Raw genomic sequence first — 14,021 nt, forward strand, 5'->3', positions numbered from 1 at the left:
CCCTTTTCTGCTCTGTCTTGCGGATGATATTTAATCAGAATTCCCCTCCGGAGCTGAAACCAATGCTTTAGTCTCTTGGCAGTTTTGACTAAAATGCCTTTCGGTGCATTAAAAACTTGGAAGTGACTGGCGTTCTGCGAGATACGCTGATATTTGCTGACAAAGTGCTGCATTTGGAGACGAGCTGTTAACAAGTGAAACAGCTCCGCAGGTGTCGAGACAACCCAGAGCTCCAGACAGCGGAAAATCCGGACGCGCTGAGGGAAACGACGGCACTAGTTTAAGCACGTGTGGTGGCAAAGCAGTGGGAATTAAAGGAGAAAGCCCAAACAACCGGCATGTAATTGTCCTATAACACGTGGTGACGATTCGGGGGAGGGGTCTTAGCTACCTGCAGTAGTTTCCACCTCATGTTGAGCTGGTCCAGCTGTCTGGAGGCAGTGGAGGAGAGTTGGATATCCAGCGGGGTCAACTCCGCCGACAGCTCATTGACGACTCGGACGTCCTGGCGTAACGGGGCGATCTCCTCCCTGAAAGCCTGGCGAAGTGGTTCAGTGATGCTTTAGAAGAATATCCCTGCAACGTTCTCGGACGCTAACAAACCGCTCTATCTTGAAGTGCATTAAAAAACATAACAGTTCTCTGTCTTTTGTATAAGAGTAACAGCCGCTTCACTTGTTTATCTCACTCACTTTAACTGGAGCTAAATGGATTTATAATGAGTCTGCTGAGTAATAATTCGTACTTTCCTTCACCACCGCGACCAACAGTGAAAAAGTGGGGCCTCCACACTGCGTGTTAAGAGTCTTTTCGCTGTGTCATTAAAACGTATTAATAGACAGATTTCAGAGTGGATGCCTACTTGATGGGGGTAATATTAAGTGTAATTGGTCAGGCTCTGCAGTCCAAAGGGAGGTTATCAATTAAATGGGAGATGGCCGCGCTGTCAATGCACTGGCGAAGGAGTTGGCGGTTACTGAAGAAAATCGCCCGTCTTCAAATCGGCAGGAGTTACATTTACAGAACTGTTGATTAGATGCGATTTTGCTGTCTGCAAACAGGGAAGGGATCGAAAAAGTAGGATGGAAATCCCCATCCCAGCCTCGGCCACATTATTGCACATGCTGATATAATGGATGGCTTTTAGCGGAAACAGTTACAGAACAAAATCAAACTTGGCAGCGCGGCCTTTACTGCTGAATCAGCAGATAGTAAATCACACCGATAAGTGACGCTTTAAAATATTAAAATCCAGCAAGATAAAGAAAACTTGTGTTCGAGATGACTGGAGCGGGAGCTGTGATAGAGGTATAGATCCTGAGTGCCTCTGACTCACCACGGTCTTGTCGATGTGGTCCTGCAGGGCGTCGATAAGCAGATCGCCCACGGGCTGCCAGGCAGCTTTGGCCTCCTCCGCCTGAGTCAGCCGCAGGTCGAGCTGGTCCATGGAGCTCTGCAGCTCCTGGAGGCGCTCCAAGGCTTGGTCCACCTGACTCTGCCAGCCACCTATGTGTCCTTTCAGACGCTCCCAACGCTCCCTCACCTCACCCGTCTGTTTGCGGATAGCCCGGGCCAAACCTCGGGCCTTCTCCTCTGGAGTAAGATCTGCTAGAGAACATGAAAAAAAAAGCAAGGTGGGTTTTTTTGCCCCCATTTTCAAGTTTGGTTGTAACTGAATTAGTTCCCAATTTCTTCTTTCTTTGTTTAAACCCAAATTCGACTTCACTGGAACCGCAGATGAGGAGGTAGAAGACAACCTGAGTTCTCAAATTAGTGGAAGGTGAAATTGAAGGTGCAAGGAAAGAATGAAGGCAGAAAGGTGAAGAAACAAGTTAATTGTGATAAATGAGAGGTTGGGAGGAACAAATTTTAACTGAGGACACATAACACATTTCTCTAGAGATTAAATCTCAGGTTAATCTCTATACAGATGAAATCTCTATAGTACTTCCCTTCATATTTACAACACGAACCACAGAGCCGACGCAGTGAAGGCAACACTGTTCGGCTTTGCAACAGGAACAAAGGTAAAAAAAAAAGAGAGAAAGGTCTAAGTGATGGCTCTGACTGGAAATGCACAAACCGATGTGCATTTAAAGTTTTTCAATTGGAAAATTTTTATGTCGGTGTCACTGAGACATCGCATCCTCTCTGATTAAACAAGCACAGCCTCTGATCTTGGATTTGCTTTTTATCTATTTATACAATGAGGCAAAGCTTTGATATCCCAATCAGATCACAGAAAACAAGCCTTGGAATGTGCTCTGAAGTCCTGCCACGCCCAGATCCACCCCCATGGGTTGGTTTAATTATTTACACAGTAGGGTTTTACTTTGAAAGAAAATGTGCTGATTTAACGGAGACATCGTTGCCGTATCCAACAGAGACCAAAAGGGAATGCTGAATGGCTCGCTGCATATCTTATTCTTGGGTGTCCTGGAAGATGCTGATACCATGACTGGTACTTTTTATCCACTGCATGAAAAACTCACACAAAAAAAAAATCATCTCAAATTTTCCTGCTCTTACTTTTTCCCCTATTCTACTAACGACACAATGCCAATTAGGCTGGGGTAGGGGTTATAATTGTGAAATAACAAATATCCAACCATGAAGCATCTAATTGGAATCATGATAAACTGCTGGCTTCTAAGGAGTGTGTTAACTGACCGGTCTTTGGCTGGGGGGTCTTGCGCGGCTCTCCCGGACCTTCAATGGGCTGGTCAGCCAGAAACATCCGAGCTTGATCCAAAGTGCTGACCACCAAGTGTTCACGCTCCTTCAGCTCTGACCGCAGCGCCTGGAAGCCATAGCAACGAAAACATACGGATAAAATAACACGAGCTTAGAATGCAGTTTAACTCTGATGAACTCTCCTGATAAAGATCTTCATCAACAAGCTACTGTAATATAGAGGAAGTGCACATGTACTTTTCCAGATACCAGTCTGCAAGTATGTGCACGTGTACTGTGCCACTAAACTCCAAATGAACTGTAATGAATGAGGTGACGCATCCCTGCTCACATTAAACAAAACAAACAAATCTAGCTAATGAAGCTACAACCGCTACTTGCGCTTTCCTTCCTAAGATGAAGTGCAAACGTGAGGGAGCTGCTGCATGAGTAAAAGAGGAGAGGAATAAAGACATAACAGTGACTGAAGCGAGGGGGCAAGGTCATTTCCTCGGGGTCAGTGGGAAATTAGCTAAGTGATCCTTAAAATAAAGTCAGTCCTGGAACTGTAACCCTTGCAGGAAAGCTAGATAACATTACGATGGCTCTGTCATCTGATCAGTCACGCCAGATATTTACATCCAAGCTGCAGAAATGATGTGAAATGAGCTAAATTCTTTTGATGTAACATGAACTATTGAGCTTCCCTGTGGCTGGCAGTAGAAAACAGGCAGCAAACGGGAGGTTTATCAGCAACTGCGCTTGTGCTAATGTAAACGTGGGGACTTGTGCCCGTTGGAGGGTGTGATTGCTTTCTGATGAGGTAACGTATTGTACGATGCAGACCAAATGGAAGGACTGGCCTAGATCGAGTAGCACAGATCCGAGTTATCGCCCACACAAGCGCAGTGGAAATGGAAATGGCGAGAATTAGCACTGGGAAATTGATTGGAAGGCTCGCCCACATGGGGATGCAGAGCATCTTATTCAGAGCACCATGAGGTGATGACCAGAGCAGGGGAAGAAAACCAGGTCAGGCTGGGCTGTACGACATTTCAAAATAAAAGCTCATCTCTCAGAGCAAGTTTTGGGGTCAGCTTTAGTTGAACACTTTGCCAATTCAGACAGTCTGTTGCAGCCATGGAGTCCGCATACAGAACTGGAGCGAACTGTAGAACCAACCCTGCTATTAAATGGTTTGCACCAATCTGGTGTTTTCCTCCCAGCTCACAGAGGGCAGCTGTCAAATAACACGACCTGATTATTACATTAGCAACCTTGGCAGAGTTGTCCTGCAAACCCTTTAAACAAGTAATTCCCTCTGTTAACACCAGCCTCTCCATCGGTACCCTTGCAGATCAGAGAGATAAAGAGCCCCCGAAAAGCTCTCCTTTTACTCCAACGTTGACATGCTCATTTTATCATGGTCACAGAGGGACGCAGTTGTAAGGGGAACATAAAAGGGAAATATCAAACACACCTAAAGCCTTTAGACACAAAAAAAAGCTTTGTTTTAGGCAATTCCCAGGAGACCCCTGACACGAGTGTTTACACTGAGGATAAAAGAGGTCTCCTGAAATAGACTTTGGATGTATTTAATATAGGATCCTTGTGTTTATGAGGATGTGACAAAGACAGTCTTTCTTGCAGGCACGACTTCATAAATACTTAATAAATCTGCGTGGCAGACATGCACGCCCGTGGTTGTGTTTGTGTGTGCTGCTGGTGCTCAGGTCCAGGAAGTGTGCGGTTGCATCAGCATTGTTCACTCTTACATTAAACACTGAAATGATGCAGAGGACGTCATCTCCTTAATACGACTGGACAAATCACGTAATAAAGCACGCATCCCATCATAACGCAACATCTGCAAAGTACTTGTGGTTATTCCGAGAGAGGAGGCGGCACGGCGCGACTGAAACCGAAGTTCTGCTGGGTCAACAGGCTAACAGACTGTGAAACAACATCATGAAACCGCCGCCACAATTGCAATCAAAGACAAAAATAATTAAAAGTTAGTCAAAGTGAGGCCAGAGCCGGCACACCTTTCCCTAAGAGATAAGGTAAAGTCCGGCGCTGCAGTTTAATCCATTTAATTCGCCTTAATGACCTGTCCGTTCAGGTGCGAAATAGTGCTAATCAATCCTGCAGGCATGGGTTTTTAAAGGCCTCCCTCCAATCCTATACCCCAGATACTGTGCTTATTATGTAAAGATTCATTTACCTGTGCAAACAAGGTCTTCAAAAAGTCTATAGATATAAAAAGTCGGTTTAAAAATGTCCGCATGTGCTCGTTTCTTTGTCCCCGCCCCTTAGCATGAGCGCTATTCATTTAAGAAAAAACGATTGATGACCTTAATCAGCTGGATGCCGGCAGAGGCCTTTTAGTGGATAACTGAACGTGCTATTAATAAAGGCTGTTAAAGCCATTTTAACAGGGGGGAAGCAGACATTGATCAATACACACAGAAAGGAATCACGTTAGGTTACCCCCCCGGTTTCATACAAATCGCCCCGTTCAAGTGCAATCACCCCAGTCATGTTTTTAACTGGCACAAAATCGTTAAAGCGCAGCAGAACGATTCTCTCCTCACTAGGCCCTTTCTTCCAACATGCTTCTTCCTTTAGCTCAGCTTATTCTTGCTTCTCGCTACAGTTTTCTGTCTGTTTAATAACAGCCGCGTCACTCGCTCTGTCGGCTGAAGTGGCTTAGCCATTGTCTTTCACTATTCAAAGGGAAAATAAAATCTAAACAGAAAAACACGGTTTTCCACTTAAACTTTGTGAGACAGGCCAACTGTATAAAGGAAAATATTTATCGGCACATTTCTCTACCAAGAAATCCTTCAGATAAATTGATGTGCTCGGCTTGTCTTTATTTTTGTAAAGGCAAAACTGAATTAATTCCTTCACCTTTATCTCTGAGCGGGTTTACATGAAAAAAGATTTGAAGAGTTTCTCTCCGTAATGTGATGTTCACAAAAGAAAAGGATCCGACACGTGAAAGAAAGACGTGATCCTGTGAACCCATCGGCCCTTGCCTTCGTCTATGAGCGCCGAGGACACAACTTTTCTGAATTCTTTAGCATCTTGAAGCGGGTTAAAAGTTCGAGCGATTTCAGACACAACACATGAACGCAGAAAGAACAAAGAAAAGAAGAATCCAAATTGGCTCGGGTCACGGAGACGGGGCGTCTAATCGAAAAGCGGCGTGATTGTATCCCCCGTGGTGAAAGTGTTCTTAGTCCCATTTCCTAACCAGCGCGCCTTGTCTGACCTGCTGTGCTGGAGCGGCTTTCTGTCCCATCAGGCTCCTCTCCATACCCACCCTAAACCTCAGAGGACACTTGTGATTAATCTGGCCGATTCCGTTACTGTCAGGCAGCTCCAAACAACCGGCAACAAACATCTATTCTTTATTTTTCTATTCCGACTCGCGACTGACAGCACTCCGTGTTTCTGTGATGATTTTGGGCTGAACCATAACTACATCGACCAGCTTTGAAACAACCCGCGACTCATAAAAGTACTAAAAGGACGACAATTAGCAGAAATTAGCGCCCCCACTAAAATTGATTTCCTGTGGCCGCGGGGCCTCGCGCTGCCTCTGCTGTCACAGTTTTTTGTAGCTTCAACATCAAAGGCTTCGCTTTATCTTTAAAGTTTAAGTGTCAGTAGGCAGTTCCTTCCTAAAACATAATTATGGGGTTGAATCTGTATGTCAGACTACAGGATCAGCTTCCATTTATCTTCCCCTCTTCTTCATCTCAGCCTTTGTATTATTGATGAAGGGCTGAGTTGCTTTACGGTAAATGGGTGCGTGCAAGGTTCACGATTTACACACGCGTATTTCTGCCGGCGTCAGACCTTGTGCAGTCGGAGAATAAGCGAGTGATGGACTGAGGAGGAACGGATTACGATGCCATCATCGCCGGCGCTGGCGAGAGGACTGCTCGTAAACGGTAGCCACGGGCCAGTCATCTATCTGAAAGCAATTATTCGCCGATGCACTATCACAAAAGCTTACATTAGAGAAACGCAGCCGACGACAACGACAACAAACGGTAACGAGGATTTGTCGACATGATAAAACTACTGGTGGCACATTAGAATTCATTCTGAAGTGTTGAGGAAGGGCATTAAATAACAGTTATGAGGATGGAAGAACATCGGGCCAATATTTCCTCTGCTGGCACTAACGGAAGCCTCAAACTTTAAAAGAACACAAACAATGTTCATTGTTAACCCGGAAAAACACAATAAACAGCTATTACAACTGTATTGACCTGGTTTTGTGGTTTGGAATCTGTAGAAAAATATGTTAAGGTAAACCATTCTGCAGTGATGCTGTGATAGTTGAACACTCACAAGTGTTCACTATCAGCGTTTCCTTTGCAACCTTTGCTGCTATATTTTTTATTACAAACACTCATTTTTCTCTCCTTGCGTGGAAAATAGATGCAAAGAAGGAAACACTGAAGAAAGACGACATTCTCGGGGATCAGTTTGCCTTCAAGATTATTCATAGCAAGTATATTTTCCATAAAACAACAGAGTGAACAAATCCTTCTGGGAAAAAAACATGTTCAAACATTATTCTTCACAAAATGCAAAACCAGGAGAGATGGGGGGGGGGGGTGATAAATCTGGTAAAGCGTGGCAGGGACGTTGCCTGCGGCGACGGGACGCACCGTGCAGTAGTTCTGCTGTTGCAGCAGGGTGGGAACGTCTCCTCCGACGGGCATCTGCTTGGCCAGATCCTCGTCCTTCATACAGATCCACCTCCACAGCTCCTCCAGGAGACCCAGCAGACGGGACCAGCGCTCGGCACTCGCCTCCAGATGGGCTCTGCCAATGCACACATATTTGTTGGACCTACAGTGTGATCAGACCTCGGCATTTTTGACGGCAAATGTTCATCCTGGTCGAGTGCCCGGATCTCTCTGTTTCTATCAATATGCGAGTGTGCAGTAAAAAAAAACAAAAAACAGACCAGCAAAAGTATCGCTGCCCTTTTGGAGCAGATGACAAGGGAATAAATGTGACAGCTTATTGCATGGGCGGTAACGTGCACAAAGTGTTGATAAGCACTTTTGTTTTTCTCCCCCGCTCCAGGCATAATGTGTCTGAACACCGTGTTCAGAGACCTCCCGTTGCTGTTCGCCAAGTCGGGCCTAATTACACATGTACTGCAATTAAGGCATAATGGCCTGTATGTAATCAACAAACACGGACCCTCTGCACTCTCTTACACACACGGATTACTGTCGCCGTTGGAGGAAGGGAGCACAAACCACTTCCCGGGGATGTTGCTGGTGTTCTATATCAGACATGTAGAACACGGGAGCTACAAGCATGTGTGACGCTGGTAGCAAGCCGAACGAGGCTCGTTGTTACTCTGAAACACTCGCAGTGGGAATTTCTAAGAAGCTGAGACGTCCCAGTCATGTTCCATACAACCAAACGGAGTGGTCAACAAGACCTTTATCTACCGTATATTTAAGATCCAGCGCGATGTCTTTAAATGTGTTTGGAGTCTAAAGATGTTGGGTCTTGACCCTGTTGAGTTTTTCTCTTTTTGATCCCTTATTAAAAAACATTCCAAAAGTCTCAACTGAGTTCATTGGCTGAATTTAATAGCAAATCAGTCTGAGGAAGGTTACAGACCTGATGTTGGCTGATTTGGCCTTGAGGTCATTCCAGCGCTGGTTCATGTCATCCAGCCTGTGCTGCAGGAAGGCGGCTTCTTCGGAGCTGCCCAGGGCTTTGACCATCTTCGACTTGTTGCCGTCCACGCTCTTGTAGATGTCATTGTGGGCATCGATCTCCGCCTGGATGTCCTTGAAAACCGCAGACAAAGAAGAAATTTGAGATTTTTCTCTCGCTGGCGTTACTGAGCTTGGACAAGCTCAGCAGAAATGCTAGTTCATACAAGATCACACCAGACTGGACATTCCTCTGGGCCTTTGAGGGCGACCAGTCCTGAGGAGCGGTCCTGACAGTGTGAAACAAACTGCACAAAGCATTTCTGGAGGCCAGAACAGCTTAGATTTGTATTCTTTGGGCACTTTTTTGACTGGTTGGCTATTATGATCATTTTACACTTGAAGAGAACTTTTACAAGTCTCTCCAGGGTTCTAGAGTGTACCGGAGTGTTACGGTCTCATTGTAAGGTCGGCAAAATACATTCCTTTGATACCTCAAACATTTAGCATACATGTTCCACTAATGCAAAGCACGGGTTCCCACCTGTGCACGGGTGTCCCGGACCAGGCAGCTCTTGTATGCGTGTGAATGTGTTTTGTGTGCGAGGGTTAAAGCACGAGGGCTGCTGACGCACGCGGAGGAGCCTGTCAAATGTTTTATTTTTAGATGTGTAAAACTGCTCCATTTTCCTCTCCCTCTGTCTCTACAGGGACGCCCCTCAGCTCAACCCAATTCAAAGGAAAATGAAAGAAACCACCCTAAAAACCACACGGAGGAGCGTGACACCACCTGCAGCACTGAATAAGAGCTACAAATGGGACGGTGAAAACACACCTCCTGCATCCGAAGGTCCTGGGATTATTGTGAGTGGGTCTGTATGAGATGCAACATGCTGCAAGTTACACAATCGGTTAGGTTGCATATTTGTGGCCAGAGTGCCACAAATATCCAACATAAGCGTGGCAGACTATGGTTAAACAAGAGAGGACACACTGGAAATGCTCAGAGCACAAGAAACAAAGTGAAAAGAGCCCCCTGCCTACGGCAGAACAAGGCTACAAATGCTTTAAAACCACTCTCAGCTACCACCTACATCATCCAGCTGTTGGGTAATCTACTGTACGATGAAGACACAACCACCCGCAGCTTTTTTTGGACACAAATGAACCCTCAAAGGTCATCATGGACTTAACCTGTACGAAAAAAGGAGCCAGGAAAATAGATGGCCTGGAAGGAAAAGGACGACAAAAGGCCAGACAAAGCGAGACAGGCGGCCGGTCAGTCTGCCACTGACAGCTGGCTGTGTTTCAAGTCATTTCCCAAGTGCTTTCATTTTCGGTTTCACTGAGCACTTCGGCTGAATGCAACACCCTGCACACACACACACACACGCGCACACACACACACGCAGAGAATGCCTTTACTGTGCAGACATGCAGAGCCACATATAGAATCTTTTACAAAGCTCTCTTTAACTTCATTTCATACACTGAAAGGCCACTTTGACACAGTGGTTTATGTGTGGCAGCATGGATTGTGTGGGTCTGGAGGAGAGTAGGCAGAGAAACGCGACCAAAAACAGGTTCCAGGGCGTCGTTTCACATGCGAGATGACTCCTTTGCAAAGTTATTGACACAACTGAACCACTCATGGGATTTTAAGTGGAGATAAATACTGTAATAAAGCACAATCTGTCTGACCTGCAAACACAAATGCATGTGCGCTGAATGTTGCGGCCAGGAGAATTTTGTGTGCTTGGACACACTTTAATTGGCCAATGTTGATTTCTCACATAAAGATACTGCACATCTACTCCGTGCTGTCATCAATATACCTTTTCGAACTTTCGCAGCAGCTCCTGCAAGCTGTAATTCAACCCAATCATATTGGAGGCATGTAAGAAGGCTTTCCCTGCTCCCCGCAGTGCCTACATCTTCTTCCCTGTCACACGGATGGAGGATCAGCAAGAAGTCGGAGCAGGTAGCTAAGTCTTTGCTCGGTTACAGTCAAAACCGACACCATCAAAGTCAGGGCTCGGGTCAGCGCTAAACCTGAAGCGTGAAAAATCCCAGATCTGAGCACAGAAAAACCCGGCTCTCCTGAAGTATTTAAAAACGGAGGGGTCAAAGCGGGGTCGCAGTCCAAAATCGGCCAATTTATACACTTCACACAGCCACTGGCAACACACGAGTGTGTACTCTTGCTCGTGTACTCGCCCGATCCCGACGCATGTTTGTAGCATCCTCAGCCTGGCCACACAGTGGGGGGGTTTAACGACTACCCCGCAGTCATGTTCTGGAGCTGAAACCCGGATTAACTGTGCGATTGGTGCCAATGGAAGCTTGACAAATGAAAGGCTGGAGGCTGACAGCAGACCTCCTCTGGCCAGGAATCGGGTATCAAAACTGGAATGAAAGTCCAGCAGATCTTAAGTTGAGGTCTGCAAAATGGCGATAATGGAGAGTTTCTTTTCAAGGTGGACGAGGTCATTTATAAAAAAAAAAGAAAAAAAGCAGCTGTTCAGACAGGTCTGGAGTTCTTCAGCCCTGCAGTTCTTCCCCGTCCTCCACTTCCTCTCAGCGCGTGGAGAAAAAAAGCCATTCATACGAAGCCCAGTGGTCCAACCTGGCTCTAAAACAGTCTGATAATGAACATTCTATCTCTGCAGGTCACTTTGGGAAGGCAGAAAGAGGCACGTGGTTTGTCCACTTATTCCCTGAGTAGAGGTATGATGGTGAGAGGCACACAGGAGCCAAGGATCTCTCTTCCAGCCGCCCAATGGGTATCAAGCCCAGGTCTGGTCTTGCTCTGTCACACCCTCCCAAGCGCTGCCAAGAACGGGCCACTTGGTCAAAGAATGCCTTGCTCTTCTTCTGTGCGGAGTCACGTGTTTTTTCCAAGAACTGCCTCGAGACTGTGGGACACGATCCTGGAAAGGCAGCTTGGGTTGCCAGCCTGTTTTATTTCCGAAGGAGACGGGTCAATCGGCTCGCCATCTTCCCCCAGCCCTCTGGGAGGAGAAAACTTCTTTCGAAAAATATGTTTCTTCTTAGGATTTTTCGCTCCCTCTGGGAGTCACACAAAGATCCAGGCTGAGTTTAACATCCCTTACAAGCTCTCCTCTGCGCTCCTGCTGCTCTCTCTGGCCACCAGTCCCAGTCTTTCACACAGCTGTTTATTATTTTGATCAGTATCCTCCCTTTCCCCTCCTCTCACTACCTCTCTCTCCCCCCTAAACTAACTTGACACACCACACACCCACTTCCTGAAGGCCTGTGTGTGCACACAACACTGAGGAAAAGGAATTCCATTTGGAATTTTGTCCTAAAATCTTAATTCAAATGTGGGAACATGTAAAGGCTGGAAGTAATAATAGTGGGAAAAGTGGGCATTGAAACGACTCACTGAGGGTTAATATAAATTGAGTGCAGATGGTCAAAGCTAAAGCTAACACAAGGAAAACATTGTTCTTATCCTAGAGATGAAGGTTTAGGCTGGTGGATGTCAGGACAGGGCAGGCATAATCTTTAGCAATGCTTCTTTTTCATTTGGAGCAAACAAACCTCCCTTCAGAGAAATTTCCAGGATGTCAGAAGCACAGGAAGGCTCGGGTATTTGGTGTTGGAAGATAGATATTCTTGATATAGAATGTGTCTCATGTATGATACCTGTAGTGTTGACTTTTGTGCGATTGTTTGCACGGGGGGGTTCTGCACAGCAGGGAAGACATGCGGGGCGCATCAAAGGTGCACAGACAGATGGCTGTCAAATAAAAAAAGATCACTGTGTTGCATATTCATTAAGGCAACACTTTGAAGTGTGGTTAGCTAATTAAAAAAAAATTTGCATACTTGATGTGCTTATGGAGCATTTCTAAAGGAAGGGAGAGGTTCATATCAAGTCATGTAAAAAAATAAAATAATCAGAGAAAAAGTTGGCAGAGAGGGCAGCAAGTAAATGAGACAATTACATTAATTTGATTTCACATTTGCTGAAATGAGGCTACAGTGTTTTTGGCTCAACTTTGTCCAAGCAACACCCTGACTGGCGGTGAAAGCAAACACATGTTTAGTGTACATTAGGATTAAGGAAGGTGCCACACTTCAAAACTAAGCGGATTAGTGCCATTACAGGTGGAAAGGTGACATTTCTATAACAGCCCTGAGGGGAAAGAGATCCCACAGAACTTGATGGAGAGGAGACAGTAATAACAAGGAGGGGAGAGTAAAACCTGTTTGAATAAATAATAAAAGAACAGAGGAGAGCAAACAGAACACTTAAAAAGTGTTTGGAAAATACATCAGGTGCTTTTGTGTCTAAGCATCAGCATGCAGAGCAGAATGCTGGTGGTTTTTATAATAATTCCCATTCTTTTATTGAATAGGGCAATTTGCAATCATTTTCAGATCCAGCCATACCAGACCTCCTCGCTCACTTAACCAGGCTTTAATAAACACGGCAAACAGCAACACAGCCAAGATCAACTGGCTACAGCAGGTCTGACGCAACCTTAAGAAACAAAATGGTTTCTTACAACAAATGGAGGATAATTGCCACTGAGTTGGTAAGTGAATGACCAGAACAACAACAACAGATGTTCTACTGTCGTTTCATATCTGCTGTACATGTAAGTAGGGATTACATCCCAAACTGGTTTTGTAAAGCAGCTAAAAAAACAAAATACTGGCTTGAATATGTCTAACTTATCAAATCCCCACACTTGTGCGGTTTATTTTAATCTCTCTAAGCTCATTACCAACAAATTGGGTGTTTAGAAAAATAGAGGGAAGGCGGCCAAAAGGACAATGTGTAAAAAAGTCAAGGAGCAAAGTCTTAAAGAGGGAAGCAGGGGAGGAAGAGTTTTACCTTCCCAGATGATGGCAAAAGGCTGCAGAGGCCAGACCTCATACATAAATTTAGCAAATGAGATTACTTAAACACCCCCAGTTGCAAGTGTCACGCGCAGCTGAATTCTACATGCAGGAAGCTATATTTCAGTGGGTATTCTCTAGATGGCAAATAAAGAGTCTCCCCATCTGAACCAGCAATTCTAGCTTCATAAAGTCAGTCAAAAATCAATGTGGCGGCTGCATTCCACTCTAATTCTCAACAACATCCAATGAAGTCTCTTCCTGTGCCCCAGGTTATCAGTGACACTCCTTTTCCTGTTACCAGGGCAGTCTGCAGAGATTACTGCCCTGATTTAGCGTGCGCACATGTAAGCGTGTGTGTGAGCGTGTGTGTGTGTGGGGGGGTTATTTCCACAAAGACATCTAGAAATCTGTATATATTAAATGTTAAGCTGTTCCTGAAAGATGCTAGAGCTCCAGTTTATGTAAACCCAGTCCTCATGCCAGTGACCTCCATTTTCCCCACTCTCCCCAGTAACCCAGATTGGAGTCTGTGAGGGGGAGAGGTCATGTTCATATATAGGTACCAATCAGAGGGACACACCTGCAGTTCTGCCGTCTAAAAGCATGAATGTTCCCTGCTGGCAGCTCTTAACCCTTAAAGGTCACCCAGTGGAGCTACCTGACCCAGAAGGTCTGTGAAGGCACTGTTAAACCACCTCCCGCCTCAGCCGGCTCGCTATAAGACGCCAGCGTAACTCACAACCAGACAAAGAGACGAAAACCTGATCG

The 14,021-nt window shown here is 45.5% G+C and overlaps 1 protein-coding gene across 8 annotated transcripts in view; it reads right to left on the minus strand.

Moving 5' to 3' along the window:
* Nucleotides 1-14,021, minus strand: part of utrn (utrophin) — a 105,472-nt gene that overhangs the window by 31,026 nt on the left and 60,425 nt on the right. For 5 of the 8 annotated variants that reach the window (XM_029849623.1, XM_029849628.1, XM_029849624.1 and 2 more), the window contains 5 exons: nucleotides 8,341-8,513; nucleotides 7,365-7,521; nucleotides 2,671-2,800; nucleotides 1,337-1,608; nucleotides 392-538 (listed from right to left, as the gene is read on the minus strand). In XM_029849623.1, coding sequence (XP_029705483.1) covers nucleotides 392-538; nucleotides 1,337-1,608; nucleotides 2,671-2,800; nucleotides 7,365-7,521; nucleotides 8,341-8,513 — 879 coding nt within the window. The remainder of the gene's footprint in view (nucleotides 1-391; nucleotides 539-1,336; nucleotides 1,609-2,670; nucleotides 2,801-7,364; nucleotides 7,522-8,340; nucleotides 8,514-14,021) is intronic. The other 3 variants (XM_029849625.1, XM_029849622.1, XM_029849629.1) reach the window with 1 other exon arrangement.

The sequence above is a fragment of the Takifugu rubripes genome, chromosome 16, assembly GCF_901000725.2.
Source record: "Takifugu rubripes chromosome 16, fTakRub1.2, whole genome shotgun sequence".
NCBI classification, from domain to species: Eukaryota; Metazoa; Chordata; class Actinopteri; order Tetraodontiformes; family Tetraodontidae; genus Takifugu; species Takifugu rubripes.